The 23,302-nt window shown below is 46.3% G+C and overlaps 1 protein-coding gene across 1 annotated transcript in view; it reads right to left on the bottom strand.

Annotated features, from left to right (window-relative positions):
* Nucleotides 1-23,302, bottom strand: part of POLQ (DNA polymerase theta) — an 88,139-nt gene that overhangs the window by 36,231 nt on the left and 28,606 nt on the right. The window contains exons 13-16 of the mRNA XM_068270941.1: nt 20,853-20,995; nt 18,436-18,629; nt 5,165-5,289; nt 2,237-2,480 (exon numbers count right to left, since the gene is read on the bottom strand). Coding sequence (XP_068127042.1) covers nt 2,237-2,480; nt 5,165-5,289; nt 18,436-18,629; nt 20,853-20,995 — 706 coding nt within the window. The remainder of the gene's footprint in view (nt 1-2,236; nt 2,481-5,164; nt 5,290-18,435; nt 18,630-20,852; nt 20,996-23,302) is intronic.

Here is a 23,302-nt window from a genome sequence, read left to right as displayed (position 1 = left end):
CTGTTTATTTTAAAACTATAGGGGATGGAATTTTAGAAATAGTGCATATTTTCATTTTTTTCTTGATTTCCCCTTTACATTCCCAGAAAAAAAAGTAAAAAAAAAAACAAAAAAAACACACCCCAAAAAGCCTCATTCGTGGCAAAAAAAAAAAAAAAAAAAAAAGGTAAAGATCATTTAGGTGTGATAAGCAGTGATAAAGTTATAACCAAATGAATGAGAGGAGTGCTGAAAGATGAAAAGTGTTGCCGGTGGGAAAACCGTCTCTGGAGTGAAGTGGTTAAAGTGGCCATACATCTAGCAAAGTATGGGCAGATGGACCAAGAGACAGATCTCTCTATGATTAAATCTGTTGGCCGCCCATACACCACAGACTGATTCCATATCGATTTCAGCTTGAAATATATCAGGAATCAGCCTCACGCCGCCACCTGCCAGCCCCCTCCCCCCCCCCCACCTTCTTCCCGGTGCGGTGTAAGATCTCACCTGCACAGCTTCCGCGACTCCCAGTCTCGTCTGTCTCCCCCGAGCTCCGCTGTCACACGGAGATAACGTGGTGACGCGTATACCATGTGTCGCGTGTCACATGGTGGGACAGTAGATTAAACCGTTACCACGTGTGCACACAATTCAGCACTTGTGACCGAGATCTTTCCAGCACGTCCAATTCGCATTTCGAACCAATTTTGGCCATAAAATGGTCGAATCATCAATCTAGTAGGCTTGTTGCAGCACCGATTTTTATCTAATACGATAAAATTATCAAGTCAGATGGTTGATAGGGCCGCGACATCGGTAGATGTATGGGCAGCTTTAGGCCGGGACTCAACACACCGGGAAACTTTTCTGAGAAATCCGATATTTTACAGCAACATTACGTGACTTCTGCCTCTCAATCCTTCTGGAGCGAGGCCGGCTTTAATTAAAACTTCCAGCAAACAATGAAATTGGAAACGAGATCCGGCTAATAACAGGGATTTCGGAATAATCCAGAACAGACAGAGCTGCATTTAGATGCATTAGCGGAGTCCCCGAGTTAATCGCATAGCAATAGAGAGGGACGGACCGCCAATCCCAAATCACAGCGCTGAGGACAGAGATAGAGAGGAGTAAGAGAGAGGAGAGAGGGGACAGGGGGAGACAGAGGGCAGAGATAGAGAGGGGTGAGAAAGAGGAGAGTGGGGACATGGGGGAAGGGGACAGAGATAAAGAGGAGTGAGAGAGGAGACTAGGGACGGGGGGGGGGGCAGAGGGCAGGAGGGAAGAGGACAGAGATAGAGAGGAGTGAGAGAGAGGAGAGCAGGGACAGGGGAGGACAGAGGGAAGAGGACAGAGATAGAGAGGAGTGAAAAAGAGGAGAGCAGGGACAGAGAGACAGAGGGCAGGAGGAAAGAGGACAGAGAGAGAGAGAGAGAGAGAGAGGAGTGAGAAAGAGGAGCGGGGACAGGGGGAGACAGAGGGCAGGAGGGAAGAGGACAGAGATAGAGAGGAGTGAGAAAGAGGAGCGGGGACAGGGGGAGACAGAGGGCAGGAGGGAAGAGGACAGAGAGGGAGGAGAGCAGGGACGGACGGGGGGACAGAGGGCAGGAGGGAAGGGGACAGAGATAGAGAGGAGTGATAGAGAGGAGTGAGAGAGAGGAGAGCGGGGACAGAAGGACACAGAGGGCAGGAGGGAAGAGGACAGAGATAGAGAGGAGTGAGAAAGAGGAGAGCAGGGACAGGGAGAGACAGAGGGCAGGAGGGAAGAGGACAGAGAGAGAGAGAGAGAGAGAGAGAGAGAGAGAGAGAGAGAGGAGTGAGAAAGAGGAGAGTGGGGACAAGGGGAGACAGAGGGCAGGAGGGAAGAGGACAGATACAAGAGGGACAAAAAAAAAGGGGGGGGGGGGGTAGTGGAAAAGACATATGGCAAAAACAAGGGGGGCTCAGGAGACAGGAAAGTAAGAGGGTGAGTTTAGGGTGAAAGATGGACCATTAGCTTAGAAATGTAGAGAGCACATTAGAGTAGTCTACAACAATGAACGAGGTGCAGAGGATTCTGGGAGTTCAGCAGCATACAGGGGGTTGATGATATGGGATTCTGGGACATCAGCATTGGGGGAACAATAGTTCACCATGAGAGGAGGATTCTGGGAGTGCAGACCATAGAGCAGAGGATGGCCTCTCATGAGAAGTATAACGGATCGTGGAGAGACACATGCGGGATTATCGTTCTGATTAGCAGACGGGGGTCGCTCACCTCTTAAAGGGCACCGCGTTCTTCAGTGCTGCCTCCACATCGCTCACATTCCCTCTGGCCAGCGCGCTGATCGTGATGAAGCCGGCGTTGTATAACGCTCGGGCTCGCTGGGCGTTCAGCAGCTCCAGACGCACCAGATCGCAGAGCTCCCGCTGCACGCCGAACGTCAGCCGACTCTGGAACTGCGACAGAAGCAGCTCCATGTTGTGCCAGCCCAGCCGAGCGCTGAACACCGTCACAATGCCTGAAACACACACACGGTACATCGTTACTGCGCTATGCCATAGACATCGTTACTGCGCTATGCCATATACATCGTTACTGCGCTATGCCACATACATCGTTACTGCGCTAGCCATATACATCGCTACTGCGCTATGCCATATACATCGTTACTGTGCTATGCCATATACATCGTTACTGCGCTATGCCATATACATCGTTACTGCGCTATGCCATAGACATCGTTACTGCGCTATGCCATATACATCGTTACTGCACTATGCCATATACATCGTTACTGCGCTATGCCATATACATCGTTACTGCGCTATGCCATATACATCGTTACTGCGCTATGCCATAGACATCGTTACTGCGCTATGCCATAGACATCGTTACTGCGCTATGCCATATACATCGTTACTGCGCTATGCCATATACATCGTTACTGCGCTATGCCATATACATCGTTAATGCGCTATGCCACATACATCGTTACTGTGCTATGCCATATACAACGTTACTGCGCTATGCCATATACATCATTACTGCGCTATGCCATATACATCGTTAATACGCTATGCCATATACATCGTTACTGTGCTATGCCATATACATCATTACTGCGCTATGCCATATACATCGTTACTGCGCTATGCCATAGACATCGTTACTGCGCTATGCCATATACATCGTTACTGCGCTATGCCATATACATCGTTACTGCGCTATGCCATATACATCGTTACTGCGCTATGCCATATACATCGTTACTGCGCTATGCCATAGACATCGTTACTGCGCTATGCCATATACATCGTTACTGCGCTATGCCATATACATCGTTAATGCGCTATGCCACATACATCGTTACTGTGCTATGCCATATACAACGTTACTGCGCTATGCCATATACATCGTTACTACGCTATGCCATATACATCGTTACTGCGCTATGCCATATACATCGTTATTGCGCTATGCCATATACATCATTACTGCGCTATGCCATATACATCGTTAATACGCTATGCCATATACATCGTTACTGTGCTATGCCATATACATCATTACTGCGCTATGCCATATACATCGTTACTGCGCTATGCCATAGACATCGTTACTGCGCTATGCCATATACATCGTTACTGCGCTATGCCATATACATCGTTACTGCGCTATGCCATATACATCGTTACTGCGCTATGCCATATACATCGTTACTGCGCTATGCCATATACATCGTTACTGCGCTATGCCATAGACATCGTTACTGCGCTATGCCATATACATCGTTACTGCGCTATGCCACATACATCGTTAATGCGCTATGCCACATACATCGTTACTGTGCTATGCCATATACAACGTTACTGCGCTATGCCATATACATCGTTACTGCGCTATGCCATATACATCGTTAATACGCTATGCCATATACATCGTTACTGCGCTATGCCATATACATCGTTATTGCGCTATGCCATATACATCGTTACTGCGCTATGCCATATACATCGTTACTGCCCTATGCCATATACATCGTTACTGCGCTATGCCATATACATCGTTACTGCCCTATGCCATATACATCGTTACTGCGCTATGTCATATACATCGTTACTGCGCTATGCCATATACATCGTTACTGCGCTATGCCATATACATCGTTACTGAGCTATGTCATATACATCGTTACTGAGCTATGTCATATACATCGTTACTGAGCTATGTCATATACATCGTTACTGCGCTATGTCCTATACATCGTTACTGCTCTATGTCATACATCGTTACTGCGCTACGCCATATACATCGTTACAGCGCTACGTCATATACATCGTTACTGCTCTATGTCATACATCGTTACTGCGCTATGCCATATACATCGTTACTGCGCTATGCCATATACATCGTTACTGCGCTATGCCATATACATCGTTACTGCGCTATGCCATATACATCGTTACTGCGCTATGTCATATACATCGTTACTGCGCTATGCCATATACATCGTTACTGCGCTATGCCATATACATCGTTACTGCACTATGTCATATACATCGTTACTGCGCTATGCCATATACATCGTTACTGCACTATGTCATATACATCGTTACTGCGCTATGCCATATACATCGTTACTGCGCTATGCCATATACATCATTACTGCGCTATGCCATATACATCGTTACTGCACTATGTCATATACATCGTTACTGTGCTATGCCATATACAACGTTACTGCGCTATGCCATATACATCATTACTGCGCTATGCCATATACATCGTTACTGCGCTATGCCATATACATCGTTACTGTGCTATGCCATATACATCATTACTGCGCTATGCCATATACATCGTTACTGCGCTATGTCATATACATCGTTACTGCGCTATGCCATATACATCGTTACTGTGCTATGTCATATACATCGTTACTGTGCTATGCCATATACATCGTTACTGCGCTACGCCATATACATCGTTACTGCGCTATGCCATATACATCGTTACTGCGCTATGTCATATACATCATATTCTGCAGGGGTTTACAGAGTTCTCTTGTTGGTATTCCATCTCTCACAGCTACAATAAACCTACCATTACCAGAGGGTAAACAGGCAAATTCAACAAGGGATCAAATACTTATTCACTGTTCCTGAGCTTCCAGCAGAGGGCGATGTAGCTGGAGTCACGTACCTGCATAGGTGGCTGCAGACTGCTGTAGGGACTGGAGCTGCCCGCGGCTGCAGCCATATTTCTTTGTCAGCTCTGATAGGGAGACCTCACTGATTAAATCCAGAAGGACGAGGCTGGTGTAAAATCTGGGGACACAGAACATCTGGGATTACAAGCAGCTCATACAGACACTAGCGGGCAGTCACAGGAAGGATGGCCAGTATCATGGTGCGACGTCTTCGGTATACCAAATATGTCATATCGAATACATCAATTTATACACACATTTCGATTACAAATCATAAAAACTCCCTCAGTGAGGCCTCATTCACATCTATGCAGCACAGATGGCCGTGCGATCGGAACGCACCACGTACGATCGCACGCCATCTGCGCTGCTACCCGCTGCACTGCTGATCCCACTCCTTACAGTGAATGGGTCAGCTCTGCGCTTGCAGGCAGAACGCATGCAGCAGTACGCAAGCGCATCATAGCGCATTGTACTGCTGCACGTGCTGTAGGATGTGAACGGCAGAAGGGCTGTCTATACCCTTCTGCCGTTCTTGCTTGTTACCACGTCATACGTGCTTCCAAATGCGCACGAAGAGCGTATGATGTGAATGAGGCCTTCACACTTTCCCAACACAAAAATGAATCTCTCCAGCTCGAAGACACTGGACAGGGGTACAATTTAGCAAAGGCCATGCCAGAGGATCCTTCTCGGGGGAGCACAGGACCCCCTGCCAGGTTAAAGGTGGCCACACATCAGGCAACTTGGCGGCTGATCGACATCTGATTAGATTATTATAATCTAATTGGATGAAAATTGGTGCCGCCAAGTACACGCCGGACCAACAATGTGACCAGGGATGGAAATTGGTCGCATCGTCGATCGCGCATGCTGCAAGATGTTGGGCCGACTTGCTCGATCGGGTGCGTGGCGGGAACGGCGTGCAATTTCGTGATGATCGACAAATGCGACAAAACCCCCAGTGCTGTGCCTCCCTAAAGTAAACCTCCCCCTGGTGCCCCGTGTAAAGTATACATCACCTGTCCGTGGCCTGCACTTGTCCCTCCCCTGCTCCAGGCCCATTCCCCTCTCCATACACGCACTCCCCACGTGGTTTCCTAGTAAAGGCGCGCGCATGACGTACACACACGCACGCACTTACTAGGAAACCACATGGGGCACGGGTGCATGGAGAGGGGAATCCCAGAAGCCAGCGGGGGACAAATGCAGGCCGCGGACAGGTAATGGGGGGGGGAGGGGTTTGAGGCGGTGGATGCGGCGCACAAGGCCAATTCCAGATCGACTTCAGCATGGAATTGATTAGGGATTAACCTGTGGTGTATGGGTAGCTGACAGATCTCTCTCTAATCAGATTCGTTTAGAGAGGTTTGTCTCTTGGTCGAATCAGCCCATCATCTCTAGATATATGGGTACCTTAAGAAGTCATCCATCTCATATTGAAGCTGACAGATATTGATAAAATGCAGCTTTTTAAGGTGCATACACACGTTTGATTTTATGCCCGATTGTCGTTCAAACCAGACGCTTGAACAACTTCATTCAAAAAAATAAAAATACATACAGCCGACAAATGTTTGAAATGCTAATTACAGCTAATTTAAATGTCATTTGACTGGTCAATGGACTGGATAGAACAATGGACCAGATCAAAAGACTGATCAAACGGCTTTTTGTTTGAATGTCTGTTAAGCTGGCCATACACTAGGCCGATTCCCCGCCGATCGAATCTGCTGTCAAATCGTTAACGTTAATGCTAAATTTCGATCTATTTCATCCCGAAATAGATCGGTCCCGTCGATCGCTCCGTGCGGGAAATTACAGTCGATCGCCCGCGGGTAGGGAGTGCATCGCTAGCGGCGTTCGAGTGCCCGACAACCGACGCAATACATTACCTGCTCTGCCGGCGCGACCCCCCCGGTCTCCACTGTCTTCTTCTCCGCTCTGGTCCGGCAGGCTTCACTTCTTCCTGTCCCGGCAGGAAGTTTAAACAGTAGAGAGCGCTCTACTGTTTAAACTTACCCCAGACAGGAAGAAGTGAAGCCTGTCGGACCCAGAGCGGAGAAGAAGGCAGCGGAGACCGGGGGGAGTCGCACTGGCCGGAGCAGGTAATGTATGCGGGGGGGGGGGGGGGGGGAGCGGCTGCAGCACCACTACCACCACCACAGATTGTGAACGGTTTCAGACTGAAATCGATTCACAATCTGTTTGCAGTAAAGGCAGCCATACGACCCCTCTCTGATCAGAGAGGGATCTATCTGTTGGTTGAATCTGATGGCAAATAGACCAGTGTATGGCCACCTTTAGTGTCAAAGTAATAAACTTTCAAACAACAAGTCGTTTGTACACATGTACGGACCTAACTGTTGTTTGACCGACAGTAAGTCCACGGATCCGCCTAGCGGATGAGTCAAAACTGCTGCTATCAGTCTAACGATCAAACGCACACACGACCAACTGTCGTTCAAACAACCGGTTTAAATGACAAGTTGTTCAGAAATATCAGACTTGTGTACGTACCTTTCGCTTCTCTGCCTGCAGCTTTCACACCTCGCTCCAGAGCTGAGAAGAAATGATCTCATCTATTCAAACAGCTGCTTTCACTGGGGGCAGCTGACCTCGTGGTAACCCAAAAATCAATCATTTCCATATTTTCTTCATATTTCATGGGTAAGGAGGCTATTATGTTGCTCACGCATAAGTTGTAACTTGGTGTAGCACAGGTTTGAAGTAACACTGCATTAACCACTTGATGACTGAGGGTTTTTCCCCCTTGTGAACCAGAGCAATTTTCACCTGTCAGCGCTCCTCCCTTTCTTTCACCAATAACGTAATCACTACTAATCACAGCGAAATGATCTATATCTTGTTTTTCTCGCCACCAATTAGGCTTTCTTTGGGAGGTACAGTATGCTAAGAATTATTTTATCCTAAATGCCTTTTAACATTAATAATAAGTAAAAAATTGAAAGATGCATATTCTCAGGTTTGGCCATTATAGTGTTAAAATAAAACGTTCTACTGTGGATAAAAGCCACATATTTTATTTGGCCATTTGTCCTGGTTATTGCAACGTTTAAAAAATGTCCCTAGTACAATGTATGGCGCCAATATTTTATTTGGAAATAAAGGTGCACTTTTTCAGTTTTGCATCCATCACCAATTACAAGCCCAAAAATAAAAAATTAATAGTAATATACCACGTTGACATACATTTTAAAAAAGTTCAGTCCCTAAGGTAACTACTTATATATTTTTTTTATCCCCCATATAAAAAAAAAAAAAAGTTTGGGTACTATGGGAGGGTGTGGGAGGGACATAGTTAATTATAAAAGTCAGTGTAGGGATCTTTATTAAATAAAAATGAATTTCGGTGTAATTTACTATTTGGCTACAAGATGTCCTCAGTCATTATTTCCAATTCATGTACGTAAGCACGTGAATCGGAAGTAATGCGTAGCAGTGTAACAACTGGAAGATACAATGAATGCCGGCATCTAATAGACGCCGGTATTCATTGAATCGGGGACTTAAGGTGCGTACACACGTCAGATAAAAATGAAAGATCACAGACCAATTTTACCCCCTTCCATGTAGTATGAGAGCCACACCCACACAGTCTATTCTATGGAGCTGCACTCCCCATCAGACAGAAATCTTACCCCCTTCCATGTAGTATGAGAGCCACACCCACACAGTCTATTCTATGGAGCTGCACTCCCCATCAGACAGAGATCTTACCCCCTTCCATGTAGTATGAGAGCCACACCTACACAGTCTATTCTATGGAGCTGCACTCACCATCAGACAGAGATCTTACCCCCTTCCATGTAGTATGAGAGCCACACCCACACAGTCTATTCTATGGAGCTGAACTCCCCGTCAGACAGAAATCTTACCCCCTTCCATGTAGTATGAGAGCCACACCCACACAGTCTATTCTATGGAGCTGAACTCCCCATCAGACAGAAATCTTACCCCCTTCCATGTAGTATGAGAGCCACACCCACACAGTCTATTCTATGGAGCTGAACTCCCCGTCAGACAGAAATCTTACCCCCTTCCATGTAGTAGGAGAGCCACACCTACACAGTCTATTCTATGGAGCTGCACTTCCCATCAGACAGAAATCTTACCCCCTTCCATGTAGTATGAGAGCCACACCTACACAGTCTATTCTATGGAGCTGCACTCCACATCAGACAGAAATCTTACCCCCTTCCATGTAGTATGAGAGCCACACCTACACAGTCTATTCTATGGAGCTGCACTCCCCATCAGACAGAAATCTTACCCCCTTCCATGTAGTATGAGAGCCACACCTACACAGTCTATTCTATGGAGCTGCACTCCCCATCAGATAGAAATCTTACCCCCTTCCATGTAGTATGAGAGCCATACCTACACAGTCTATTCTATGGAGCTGCACTCCCCATCAGACAGAAATCTTACCCCCTTCCATGTAGTATGAGAGCCACACCTACACAGTCTATTCTATGGAGCTGCACTCCCCATCAGATAGAAATCTTACCCCCTTCCATGTAGTATGAGAGCCATACCTACACAGTCTATTCTATGGAGCTGCACTCCCCATCAGACAGAAATCTTACCCCCTTCCATGTAGTATGAGAGCCATACCTACACAGTCTATTCTATGGAGCTGCACTCCCCATCAGACAGAAATCTTACCCCCTTCCATGTAGTATGAGAGCCATATCTACACAGTCTGTTCTATGGAGCTGCACTTCCCATCAGACAGAAATCGTACCCCCTTCCATGTAGTATGAGAGCCACACCTACACAGTCTATTCTATGGAGCTGCACTCCCCATCAGACAGAAATCTTACCCCCTTCCATGTAGTATGAGAGCCACACCTACACAGTCTATACTATGGAGCTGCACTCCCCATCAGACAGAAATCTTACCCCCTTCCATGTAGTATGAGAGCCACACCTACACAGTCTATTCTATGGAGCTGCACTCCCCATCAGACAGAGATCTTACCCCCTTCCATGTAGTATGAGAGCCACACCTACACAGTCTATTCTATGGAGCTGCACTCCCCATCAGATAGAAATCTTACCCCCTTCCATGTAGTATGAGAGCCACACCTACACAGTCTATTCTATGGAGCTGCACTCCCCATCAGATAGAAATCTTACCCCCTTCCATGTAGTATGAGAGCCATACCTACACAGTCTATTCTATGGAGCTGCACTCCCCATCAGACAGAAATCTTACCCCCTTCCATGTAGTATGAGAGCCACATCTACACAGTCTGTTCTATGGAGCTGCACTTCCCATCAGACAGAAATCGTACCCCCTTCCATGTAGTATGAGAGCCACACCTACACAGTCTATTCTATGGAGCTGCACTCCCCATCAGACAGAAATCTTACCCCCTTCCATGTAGTATGAGAGCCACACCTACACAGTCTATTCTATGGAGCTGCACTCCCCATCAGACAGAGATCTTACCCCCTTCCATGTAGTATGAGAGCCACACCTACACAGTCTATTCTATGGAGCTGCACTCCCCATCAGATAGAAATCTTACCCCCTTCCATGTAGTATGAGAGCCACACCTACACAGTCTATTCTATGGAGCTGCACTCCCCATCAGACAGAAATCTTACCCCCTTCCATGTAGTATGAGAGCCACACCTACACAGTCTATTCTATGGAGCTGCACTCCCCATCAGACAGAGATCTTACCCCCTTCCATGTAGTATGAGAGCCACACCTACACAGTCTATTCTATGGAGCTGCACTCCCCATCAGACAGAGATCTTACCCCCTTCCATGTAGTATGAGAGCCACACCTACACAGTCTATTCTATGGAGCTGCACTCCCCATCAGATAGAAATCTTACCCCCTTCCATGTAGTATGAGAGCCATACCTACACAGTCTATTCTATGGAGCTGCACTCCCCATCAGATAGAAATCTTACCCCCTTCCATGTAGTATGAGAGCCACACCTACACAGTCTATTCTATGGAGCTGCACTCCCCATCAGACAGAAATCTTACCCCCTTCCATGTAGTATGAGAGCCACACCTACACAGTCTATTCTATGGAGCTGCACTCCCCATCAGACAGAGATCTTACCCCCGTCCATGTAGTATGAGAGCCACACCTACACAGTCTATTTTATGGAGCTGCACTCCCCATCAGACAGAGATCTTACCCCCTTCCATGTAGTATGAGAGCCACACCTACACAGTCTATTCTATGGAGCTGCACTCCCCATCAGACAGAAATCTTACCCCCTTCCATGTAGTATGAGAGCCACACCTACACAGTCTATTCTATGGAGCTGCACTCCCCATCAGACAGAAATCTTACCCCCTTCCATGTAGTATGAGAGCCACACCTACACAGTCTATTCTATGGAGCTGCACTCCCCATCAGACAGAAATCTTACCCCCTTCCATGTAGTATGAGAGCCACACCTACACAGTCTATTCTATGGAGCTGCACTCCCCATCAGACAGAAATCTTACCCCCTTCCATGTAGTATGAGAGCCACACCTACACAGTATTCTATGGAGCTGCACTCCCCATCAGACAGAGATCTTACCCCCTTCCATGTAGTATGAGAGCCATACTCTACACAGTCTATTCTATGGAGCTGCACTCCCCATCAGACAGAAATCTTACCCCCTTCCATGTAGTATGAGAGCCACACCTACACAGTCTATTCTATGGAGCTGAACTCCCCATCAGATAGAAATCTTTGCAAGATGCTGCACACATAGATGCTGTACACATGCAACAGATCAGTATCTGCAAAAGATCTGTTCCTGCAAAAGATCCGTTCCTGCAAAACGCATTCATAGTCTATGATATCTGCAGATCTCGTACACACCTTGTTTAACGGACAATTATCTGTAGATCAGATCCACCAGGTTGGATCTTCAGATCGGCAGATAATTGTCTGATCTGCAGATGAATGTTCATTACACAAGGTGTGTATGAGATCTGCAGATATCATAGACTATGAATGCATTTTGCAGGAACGGATCTTTTGCAGGAACCGATCTTTTGCAGATACTGATCTGTTGAATGTGTACAGCATCTGTGTGTGCAGCATCTTGCAAAGATTTCTATCTGATGGGGAGTTCAGCTCCATAGAATAGACTGTGTAGGTGTGGCTCTCATACTACATGGAAGGGGGTAAGATTTCTATCTGATGGGGAGTTCAGCTCCATAGAATAGACTGTGTAGGTGTGGCTCTCATACTACATGGAAGGGGGTAAGATTTATGTCTGATGGGGAGTGCAGCTCCATAGAATAGACTGTGTAGGTGTGGCTCTCATACTACATGGAAGGGGGTAAGATTTCTGTCTGATGGGGAGTGCAGCTCCATAGAATAGACTGTGTATGTGTGGCTCTCATACTACATGGAAGGGGGTAAGATTTCTGTCTGATGGGGAGTGCAGCTCCATAGAATAGACTGTGTAGGTGTGGCTCTCATACTACATGGAAGGGTGGTAAGATTTCTGTCTGATGGGGAGTGCAGCTCCATATAATAGACTGTGTAGGTATGGCTCTCATACTACATGGAAGGGTGTAAGATTTCAGTCTGATGGGGAGTGCAGCTCCATAGAATAGACTGTGTAGGTGTGGCTCTCATACTACATGGAAGGTGGTAAGATTTCTGTCTGATGGGGAGTGCAGCTCCATAGAATAGACTGTGTAGGTGTGGCTCTCATACTACATGGAAGGGGGTAAGATTTCTGTCTGATGGGGAGTGCAGCTCCATAGAATAGACTGTGTAGGTGTGGCTCTCATACTACATGGAAGGGGGTAAGATCTCTGTCTGATGGGGAGTGCAGCTCCATAGAATAGACTGTGTAGGTGTGGCTCTCATACTACATGGAGGGGGTAAGATTTCTGTCTGATGGGGAGTGCAGCTCCATAGAATAGACTGTGTAGGTATGGCTCTCATACTACATGGAAGGGGGTAAGATTTCTATCTGAAGGGGAGTGCAGCTCCATAGAATAGACTGTGTAGGTATGGCTCTCATACTACATGGAAGGGGGTAAGATTTCTATCTGAAGGGGAGTGCAGCTCCATAGAATAGACTGTGTAGGTGTGGCTCTCATACTACATGGAAGGGGGTAAGATTTCTGTCTGATGGGGAGTGCAGCTCCATAGAATAGACTGTGTAGGTGTGGCTCTCATTCTACATGGAAGGGGGTAAGATTTCTGTCTGATGGGGAGTGCAGCTCCATAGAATAGACTGTGTAGGTGTGGCTCTCATACTACATGGAAGGGGGTAAGATTTCTGTCTGATGGGGAGCGCAGTTCCATAGAATAGACTGTGTAGGTGTGGCTCTCATACTACATGGAAGGGGGTAAGATTTCTGTCTGATGGGGAGTGCAGCTCCATAGAATAGACTGTGTAGAGTATGGCTCTCATACTACATGGAAGGGGGTAAGATTTCTGTCTGATGGGGAGTGCAGCTCCATAGAATAGACTGTGTAGGTGTGGCTCTCATACTACATGGAAGGGGGTAAGATCTCTGTCTGATGGGGAGTGCAGCTCCATAGAATAGACTGTGTAGGTGTAGCTCTCATACTACATGGAGGGGGTAAGATTTCTGTCTGATGGGGAGTGCAGCTCCATAGAATAGACTGTGTAGGTGTGGCTCTCATACTACATGGAAGGGGGTAAGATTTCTGTCTGATGGGGAGCGCAGTTCCATAGAATAGACTGTGTAGGTGTGGCTCTCATACTACATGGAAGGGGGTAAGATTTCTGTCTGATGGGGAGTGCAGCTCCATAGAATAGACTGTGTAGAGTATGGCTCTCATACTACATGGAAGGGGGTAAGATTTCTGTCTGATGGGGAGTGCAGCTCCATAGAATAGACTGTGTAGGTGTGGCTCTCATACTACATGGAAGGGGGTAAGATCTCTGTCTGATGGGGAGTGCAGCTCCATAGAATAGACTGTGTAGGTGTAGCTCTCATACTACATGGAGGGGGTAAGATTTCTGTCTGATGGGGAGTGCAGCTCCATAGAATAGACTGTGTAGGTATGGCTCTCATACTACATGGAAGGGGGTAAGATTTCTATCTGAAGGGGAGTGCAGCTCCATAGAATAGACTGTGTAGGTGTGGCTCTCATACTACATGGAAGGGGGTAAGATTTCTATCTGAAGGGGAGTGCAGCTCCATAGAATAGACTGTGTAGGTGTGGCTCTCATACTACATGGAAGGGGGTAAGATTTCTGTCTGATGGGGAGTGCAGCTCCATAGAATAGACTGTGTAGGTGTGGCTCTCATACTACATGGAAGGGGGTAAGATTTCTGTCTGATGGGGAGTGCAGCTCCATAGAATAGACTGTGTAGAGTATGGCTCTCATACTACATGGAAGGGGGTAAGATCTCTGTCTGATGGGGAGTGCAGCTCCATAGAATAGACTGTGTAGGTATGGCTCTCATACTACATGGAAGGGGGTAAGATTTCTGTCTGATGGGGAGTGCAGCTCCATAGAATAGACTGTGTAGGTGTGGCTCTCATACTGCATGGAAGGGGGTGAGATTTCTGTCTGATGGGGAGTGCAGCTCCATAGAATAGACTGTGTAGGTATGGCTCTCATACTACATGGAAGGGGGTAAGATTTCTATCTGAAGGGGAGTGCAGCTCCATAGAATAGACTGTGTAGGTGTGGCTCTCATACTACATGGAAGGGGGTAAGATTTCTATCTGAAGGGGAGTGCAGCTCCATAGAATAGACTGTGTAGGTGTGGCTCTCATACTACATGGAAGGGGGTAAGATTTCTGTCTGATGGGGAGTGCAGCTCCATAGAATAGGCTGTGTAGGTGTGGCTCTCATACTACATGGAAGGGGGTAAGATTTCTGTCTGATGGGGAGTGCAGCTCCATAGAATAGACTGTGTAGGTGTGGCTCTCATACTACATGGAAGGGGGTAAGATTTCTATCTGAAGGGGAGTGCAGCTCCATAGAATAGACTGTGTAGGTGTGGCTCTCATACTACATGGAAGGGGGTAAGATTTCTGTCTGATGGGGAGTGCAGCTCCATAGAATAGACTGTGTAGGTGTGGCTCTCATACTACATGGAAGGGGGTAAGATCTCTGTGTGATGGGGAGTTCAGCTCCATAGAATAGACTGTGTAGGTGTGGCTCTCATACTACATGGAAGGGGGTAAGATTTCTGTCTGATGGGGAGTTCAGCACCATAGAATAGACTGTGTAGGTATGGCTCTCATACTACATGGAAGGGGGTAAGATTTCTGTCTGATGGGGAGTGCAGCACCATAGAATAGACTGTGTAGGTATGGCTCTCATACTACATGGAAGGTGGTAAGATCTCTGTGTGATGGGGAGTGCAGCTCCATAGAATAGACTGTGTAGGTATGGCTCTCATACTACATGGAAGGGGGTAAGATTTCTGTCTGATGGGTAGTGCAGCTCCATAGAATAGACTGTGTAGGTGTGGCTCTCATACTACATGGAAGGGGGTAAGATTTCTGTCTGATGGGGAGTTCAGCACCATAGAATAGACTGTGTAGGTATGGCTCTCATACTACATGGAAGGGGGTAAGATTTCTGTCTGATGGGGAGTGCAGCTCCATAGAATAGACTGTGTAGGTGTGGCTCTCATACTACATGGAAGGTGGTAAGATTTCTGTCTGATGGGGAGTGCAGCTCCATAGAATAGACTGTGTAGGTGTGGCTCTCATACTACATGGAAGGGGGTAAGATTTCTGTCTGATGGGGAGATCAGCTCCATAGAATAGACTGTGTAGGTGTGGCTCTCATACTACATGGAAGGGGGTAAGATTTCTGTCTGATGGGGAGTTCAGCACCATAGAATAGACTGTGTAGGTATGGCTCTCATACTACATGGAAGGGGGTAAGATTTCTGTCTGATGGGGAGTGCAGCTCCATAGAATAGACTGTGTAGGTGTGGCTCTCATACTACATGGAAGGTGGTAAGATTTCTGTCTGATGGGGAGTGCAGCTCCATAGAATAGACTGTGTAGGTGTGGCTCTCATACTACATGGAAGGGGGTAAGATTTCTGTCTGATGGGGAGTGCAGCACCATAGAATAGACTGTGTAGAGTGTGGCTCTCATACTACATGGAAGGGGGTAAGATCTCTGTCTGATGGGGAGTGCAGCTCCATAGAATAGACTGTGTAGGTGTGGCTCTCATACTACATGGAAGGGGGTAAGATTTCTGTCTGATGGGGAGTGCAGCTCCATAGAATAGACTGTGTAGGTGTGGCTCTCATACTACATGGAAGGGGGTAAGATTTCTGTCTGATGGGGAGTGCAGCACCATAGAATAGACTGTGTAGGTGTGGCTCTCATACTACATGGAAGGGGGTAAGATTTCTGTCTGATGGGGAGTGCAGCTCCATAGAATAGACTGTGTAGGTGTGGCTCTCATACTACATGGAAGGGGGTAAGATTTCTGTCTGATGGGGAGTGCAGCTCCATAGAATAGACTGTGTAGGTGTGGCTCTCATACTACATGGAAGGGGGTAAGATTTCTGTCTGATGGGGAGATCAGCTCCATAGAATAGACTGTGTAGAGTATGGCTCTCATACTACATGGAAGGGTGTAAAATTGGTCTGTGATCTTTCATTTTTATCTGACGTGTGTACGCACCTTTAAATTTATGAATGGGAATTCCGGTCCCATTCATTAACATCCCTGCTAAGCGGCGGTAAGCGCACGTGGGCGAACGGGAGCGAGCGTCGGCTGCAGACTTGCATTCACGGCCCTGGTGCATCCTGTGAACTTTGCAGGGCGGTGAATGTACTGCACGGCGTGCATCAAGTAGTTAATACTCTTGTAATAACCCTCATGTCTCGTATCTGCGGACTTGGGATACCTCACGTAGCCTCCCTGGCGGTAAGCCCTACCTGAGCTCGGGCTGGGAGAGATGAGCTGCGAGCGGTAAGCCCGAGCTCAGGTCGGGCTAGGGAATTCCCTGCATTTTAGGAGTCCCGCGCGTGATCGCTGCTGCGCAGCGGGACTCCACCATCTCCCCCGGCTCTCCTAGGCCCTTTCCTCTTCTTTTCTGTAAGCCGGTTGGAACTTCCCTTCCTTCAGGGAGGGTATCAGCAGGGATGAGCTTTGAATGGAATCTGAATGGATTTTGAGTAGCTACCTACTCGGAATCATTCAGATTCGAAACGTTAATTACTCCTTCTGCCTTCTTCTTGAATGCACTTCCCATGCCGCATTCATATCTCTACCACTTCTGGGTTGAAGGAGGAAGTATGGTAGTGATGTGAACGCGACTGAAGCTCATTCAAGAAGGCGGCAGCATGGGTAAGCTGACCCTCACCTGCCCCCTTAGGTGCTCTAATTAACATTTCAAATCCAAATGATTTACAGTAGGTAGCTACTCGAAATACATTTGGATTCCATTCAAAGCTCATTCCTGGGAATCAGCACTTATGTCAACCCCTCCCTTCAGAACAAGGTCTTTGAGGACTTGTTCACATCTTGGGCTGTTTTCGGCCTTTTTTCAAGCGCAGGCGATTTTCAAAATCACCCCTAAAACGCTTGTGCAATGAATCTCTGTGAGAAGGTTCATATTGGCGCGTTTTGCAGGGCGCAAAGTGGTGCCTGTACCATTTTTGGGTCGATTTTGCTCTAATCGAAAGGTATAGGAAGAGCGCTAAACACTCACAAAATCGTTTTATGCGGCAATTGCGTTCGCATTTTTAAGAATAAATACATTGTATTTATTCTTTTTCGGGTGAAAGAGTTCACTTCCTGACTGGCGTTAGAAAGTATAAAAACTGAATTGCTATACAAAAGCGCTTTGCAGAAAATCGTAGTGCGCAGTGGAGCGCAGGGAGGGGGCAAAAAACACGCAAAAAAATCTAAAATCGCTGCCGTCAGTGATTTCGTTTTTAGATGTGAACAGGGCCTAAGAGTTTGAGACACTCAAAATCAATTTTATTTTACCAATCATACAGACTCGAGACTGTATTATGTTGGGCAACCAATCAATCTTAAATTTCTATTGTGCTCACAATGGCTTCGTCTCCAGAAGTCTCTAGTGGAGGAGATGACAACTGGGGCAGAATACGACGGGATTGCAGGTGGTTGGTGCAGAGAGAAAATGGTGGTGTCAGTAGGGGGCAGTCACCGGATGGACAGTATCATGGTCGGTGCAGAGAGATGATGGTGGCGTCAGTAGCGGGCAGTCACAGGAAATCATCAGCAGTAGAGTGAGGAGAGGTGAAGGAGTCGTTCGTTACCTTTTATGGATTGCGATCTGTCTTTGCTGGCGATCATTTTTGGCAACAATTTTCCCCTTCACAGAACGGGCCAGAAATCCCTCCTCAATGCCCACGAGTTCCGCTACACGTTTCATGGAGACAGGAAGCTTCTCCCAAAGGCAAAAGAACTGGTACCAGTCTATGGTGGCCCATTCCTCGTACACCGGGGTCACCTACAGGGTCAAAGCATTGAAGAAAGATGCTTTCAGCAGGATGAAATAACAACTATTTCAGTCGGAAAACGGAATCAAAAGTCTTACTACAGTGTTGGTCTCAGTCATCTCTAATAGAGAAAATAATTTCTTCATAAGCCCTAATGGTAGCCCAGACAGATATTGCATTATTGCTACACAAGAGTGCAATCTGGAAACCCGCCAGATCCATTTCTGTCTGAAATTACATAAACTGGAGCCTCAAAAACATATTAAACGTTTTGTGGTGAAAGATTTAGCCCAGGGAAGGTCTCTGGAGGCCAACAAAAAAGAAGGAACCAAAGAATAAAGAATGAAACAAGGAAATGGACAAACATGACAAAGCGCAGAGAGACAAGTCCTACACTAAAAGCCTAGACAGATGAGAAGACAGCGGCCAAAGACCACACAGAGGAAGTCTAAGGAAGTCTATGGAAGGGAGGAATGGCAAGTGAAGACTTTAACCCCTCACACATTTTTGTCTCAACTAAAAAAAGTAATTAATGGGACTGAATCAGGAAGGGTGTGGTTCATCAAGTAGAAGACATTTCTCAGTCCACCCTACTGGCATGGATGTGGCCTTCAGCCTTCAACAGCCGTGCTTTAAACCCGCCTGGAACCTTCACCATTTTGTCCTCTAGCTTGGTCACCTCCTCTCACTCTCTCATCCAGGACTTCTCACAAGTGTCACCTCTCCTTTGGAACTTTCTACCCCACCCTGTCCATCATGCTCCAAGCCTGAAAATCTTCAAATGTACTCTCAAAACACACCTTTTCATACAAGCCATTAAGTTACTACAGGTAGCATTGGATATTTACAGCCTCATCCAATAACCCTTGTGTCTCCTTCCCTGTTGTTTCCACCACACTACTCTCTAGATTAGTGGTCCTCAAACTAAGGCCCGCGGCCCCCTGAGGCTTTTTTACCGGCCCCCCCACACACAAAATGTATTACTTATAGATGCGGTCAGCTACATCCATAAATATTGTTAGTCGGCATATAGAATAGCAGTGCTGGCACCTCCCATCCACATGGAAGCCAGAAAGCAGTAATTCGCTGCTTTCCAATCAAATTCCACATCAGGTGACACTGCTGTCCAATTGGGCTGCAGGTTGTCACCTGGGTATGCTTCACTGTCTGGCCCGGAAAACACATAATTTTATGTATACTCCGCCCCCAAGCAGTCTGAAGTATGTTGACCTGGCCCTCGACCCAAAACGTTTGGGGACCCCTGCTCTAGATTGTAAGCTCACAAGGGCAGGGACCTCCTTGTAGTGTTTTCTATTTTGCTGTAATTTTCCCATATGAATGCGTACTTTCTAGTTGTGTTGCTGGATTTCATTATCGTACAGTGTCGTGTACTTCTCAGGTACCATATATATGTTCCCCAATATTAGTTTTGTACTATGTACAGCGCTACGGAAGATGTTGGTGCTATATAAATAAAAAAAATAACAACAACCCAAAACAGGATTGACACCTCAAGGCCCAATGAAAGAGGTTCAGAGGAAAAGAGGGAGCAATGCTGGTAACCCTGGTTTTATCTGAAACATTCAATGCCTTTAAAGAAAACCTGAACTGAAAATTAAAAGTCAAAATAAACATGCACAAGTCATACTTACCTCCTGTGTACTCTACTCCTCAATCTCTTTCTCCTCTCCTGCGTCCTGTTTTCCCACTGTGATCAATTAAATTCTCTGTCCTCCATTTTGAAAATAGCCATTACCCATAACAGCTTTCTGGTCAGCACACAGTTAAACTGTAACATCACCCACTTGAGCCATAGGGAAACATGGACACACCAGTTGCCCTCTCAGCTATAACTGACAGCAACTGATATAATTCAGTTCTGACAAAATGTTGTCAGAACTGGAAGGGATCACTGTCAGAAGAAAATGGTGAGCTTCTGAGAGGAACTGATGGCAAGGCAACTATGTAATGTTCATTTAAAGTTACCTCATGTGTTTATTTTAAATATTTTTACTCAGTACAGGTTCCCTTTAAGGATGGATCCGAATTCGAGGAAATATTCCTAATTTCACAAGAACACTTTCCACAGCTAACGATTACATTCGATTTCTGCTCTTTTTATCTTATTAATGTATACATAGGAAATCCTATTGGAGTGTCAAACTGGAGGATGTCTTTGGATGAATAAAGCAAAGTCACAAACACATCGTAACACCAGTCAGCAATCGTCATACCAGATAGAGGATATGGAGATCATTTTCCAGCACGAAGCCCTTCATGGCTCTCTGGAGATCGGCGAATATCCCCAACGCCTCCGAGGGGGACAGAGAGGAGGACAGGGTGGCCGAGCCCAGCTTGGTCGGACAGTAAACTTCCACTACGGATGGAAAAACACACAGATAACAAAGACAATGGGAAGCATGTCAGCACTTTCTACTAACTAACAAGAAAATGGGTCTGTGAGGCCTATTCAGAGAAAACTCATTTACTAAAAGTTCTATAACATATATTATCAGATTATTGATTTTCCATATACACACGTCCAACATAATGCACGACCAACCGCACAACAAGTTGTTTACCACGCACACACACACACACACGCGCACACACGCGCACACGTAAACACACACACACACACACACACACACACACTTAAAAATCAACTCAAATGACAAACTGCACAACATGTCTGCATTCAAAAACAAAGTCGTTCAAACGACTTGTACACATGTTCCAACCTGCATGATAGTTGGGCAGATTGGTGGGGCGTGTGTACGCGCTTTTAGCCTCAGCTAGATATTGGAATTATCTAATCTTGGAAGTCTGCCAAATGCCCAAACCCTGACATCATTTTGCCATAAAGTTGAACAAAACTTTAAGAGGCTCTGTAGTGTATTATCACAGAATGCAGTAAATTATTGAGGACACACACTTATTTTCCTGGTTTCAGCATCAGAAACATTTCCTATACATATGGTACGGTATATGGTAGGTAGCCCCACCCTCGCAGTGATGTCACAGCCTAGGCTGATTAGATATGCAAAATTCTAGTGCCCAGAGGGTTGTGTGAAGTTGGTCCTCCTACAATCGGCACAAATAAAAATTCCATCCTGTTTGGTTAGTGCTACGCTTGTGCCCATTTGTGCCGCAAAAATAAAGATATGTTCAGCTTTTGTTTTGAAGTTCATAGCAATTATTTTTTTTCCGGGCGATGACATCACCCAGCCCCCCTACAACAGCGCATGAAAACTAAATTGGTATGTTTGGTTAGTACCGGGTTTGTGCTGCAAAAATCACTGTTCTGCCTGTTATTGTTTTTGAGAGATTGAAGCTTTTTATAAAGGTCAAAAGTTCACAATAAACCAAAAACATCTCAATAGTGAAGTGAATGAATGCTGTGTAAACTTTTGACCTCTGTAAAAACCGTTAATATCTCGAAAAAAGATAACAGGTAGAACAGTGATTTTTGCAGCAGAAATGGGCACAAACCCGGCGCTAACCAACCACACCATTTTCATGCCCATGGCTGGGTGATGTCATCGTCTGAAAAAAAATAATTGCCATTAACTTCAAAACAATAGCAGCATGAATTATTTTTTCGGCACAAACGTGCACAACGTAACACTGACCACACATGATGGAATTTTTATTTGTGCTGATTGTAGGGGGGCCAGCTTCCAAAGTATTTGGGGAGACCAGGTATATTTTAGCTTTAGGACTTTACCCCCTGGGGGGGTACTCACCTCGGGAGGGGGAAGCCTCAGGGTCTCAATGAAGCTCCCCCCTCCCCTGTAGCTGCAGGCAATCCAGCGCTGGCTCCCCCGAAGTGTCCCGGAATCCTCGCTCGACAAGCTTGACAATGGCTAATATATTTACCTTCCCGGCTGCAGTGGGGGCGCTGTTGCGGCTCTCCACACGGAGATAGGTAAAAATAGCCGATCTCTGTCGGGTCCGCTCTACTGCGCAGGTGCAGGAGACTTGCAGGAGACTTGCGCCTGTGCAGGAGAGTGGCCCGACAGTGATCGGCTATTTTTGCCTATCTCCGTGCAGAGAGCCGATACTGCGCCTGCGCTGGACCCGGGGAGGTAAATATTTACATCCCCGCTGTTCGGAGGGGCACAGCCAGACCACCGTGGAACACAGGAGGACGGGGGAAGCCTCAATAGGATCCGGAGGCTTCCCCCACCCGAGGCGAGTACCCCCCAGGGGAGGTTTTTCTCATTACAAGTTTTCGTTAAGTAAACAAACTTTCCGCAGAGATTGCCGGACAGGACTAATGATGTGCTGAATTTCAGAGTGTAAATCGGGGAGAGGAAAGATTTTATACAAAGCAATTTTATGAATTACATTATTTTCACAATAGTTCTTTTTGCACAGGACAGAAGGTAAACACAGAGAAATGCACACTGTATGTATTTAGAGAGTTTAGCCTGTTTATTTCCTCCTCATCTGTGTCTAATCACAAGTTAGAATTTGATCTCTCAGCTGTGTCACATGACTGCCACAGCAGAGATCTCATTTGTAAACACAGGATGTTAACCCTGTGTCTGCTTTTGTGAAAGCAGGAAGTAGGCACACTGCAGATTTATTGCAAGGTTTCTATCAGCTGTAACAAAAAAATGTTTTTTTCTTTAAAGGCTAGTATGCTGCTGCTTATCTTTTTAGAGCAGAGATGAAGTTT

Source organism: Hyperolius riggenbachi, chromosome 2, assembly GCF_040937935.1.
Source record: "Hyperolius riggenbachi isolate aHypRig1 chromosome 2, aHypRig1.pri, whole genome shotgun sequence".
NCBI classification, from domain to species: Eukaryota; Metazoa; Chordata; class Amphibia; order Anura; family Hyperoliidae; genus Hyperolius; species Hyperolius riggenbachi.
The sequence above is the reverse complement of the archived record's forward strand: the minus strand, read 5'-3'. Positions and strand labels throughout refer to the sequence as shown.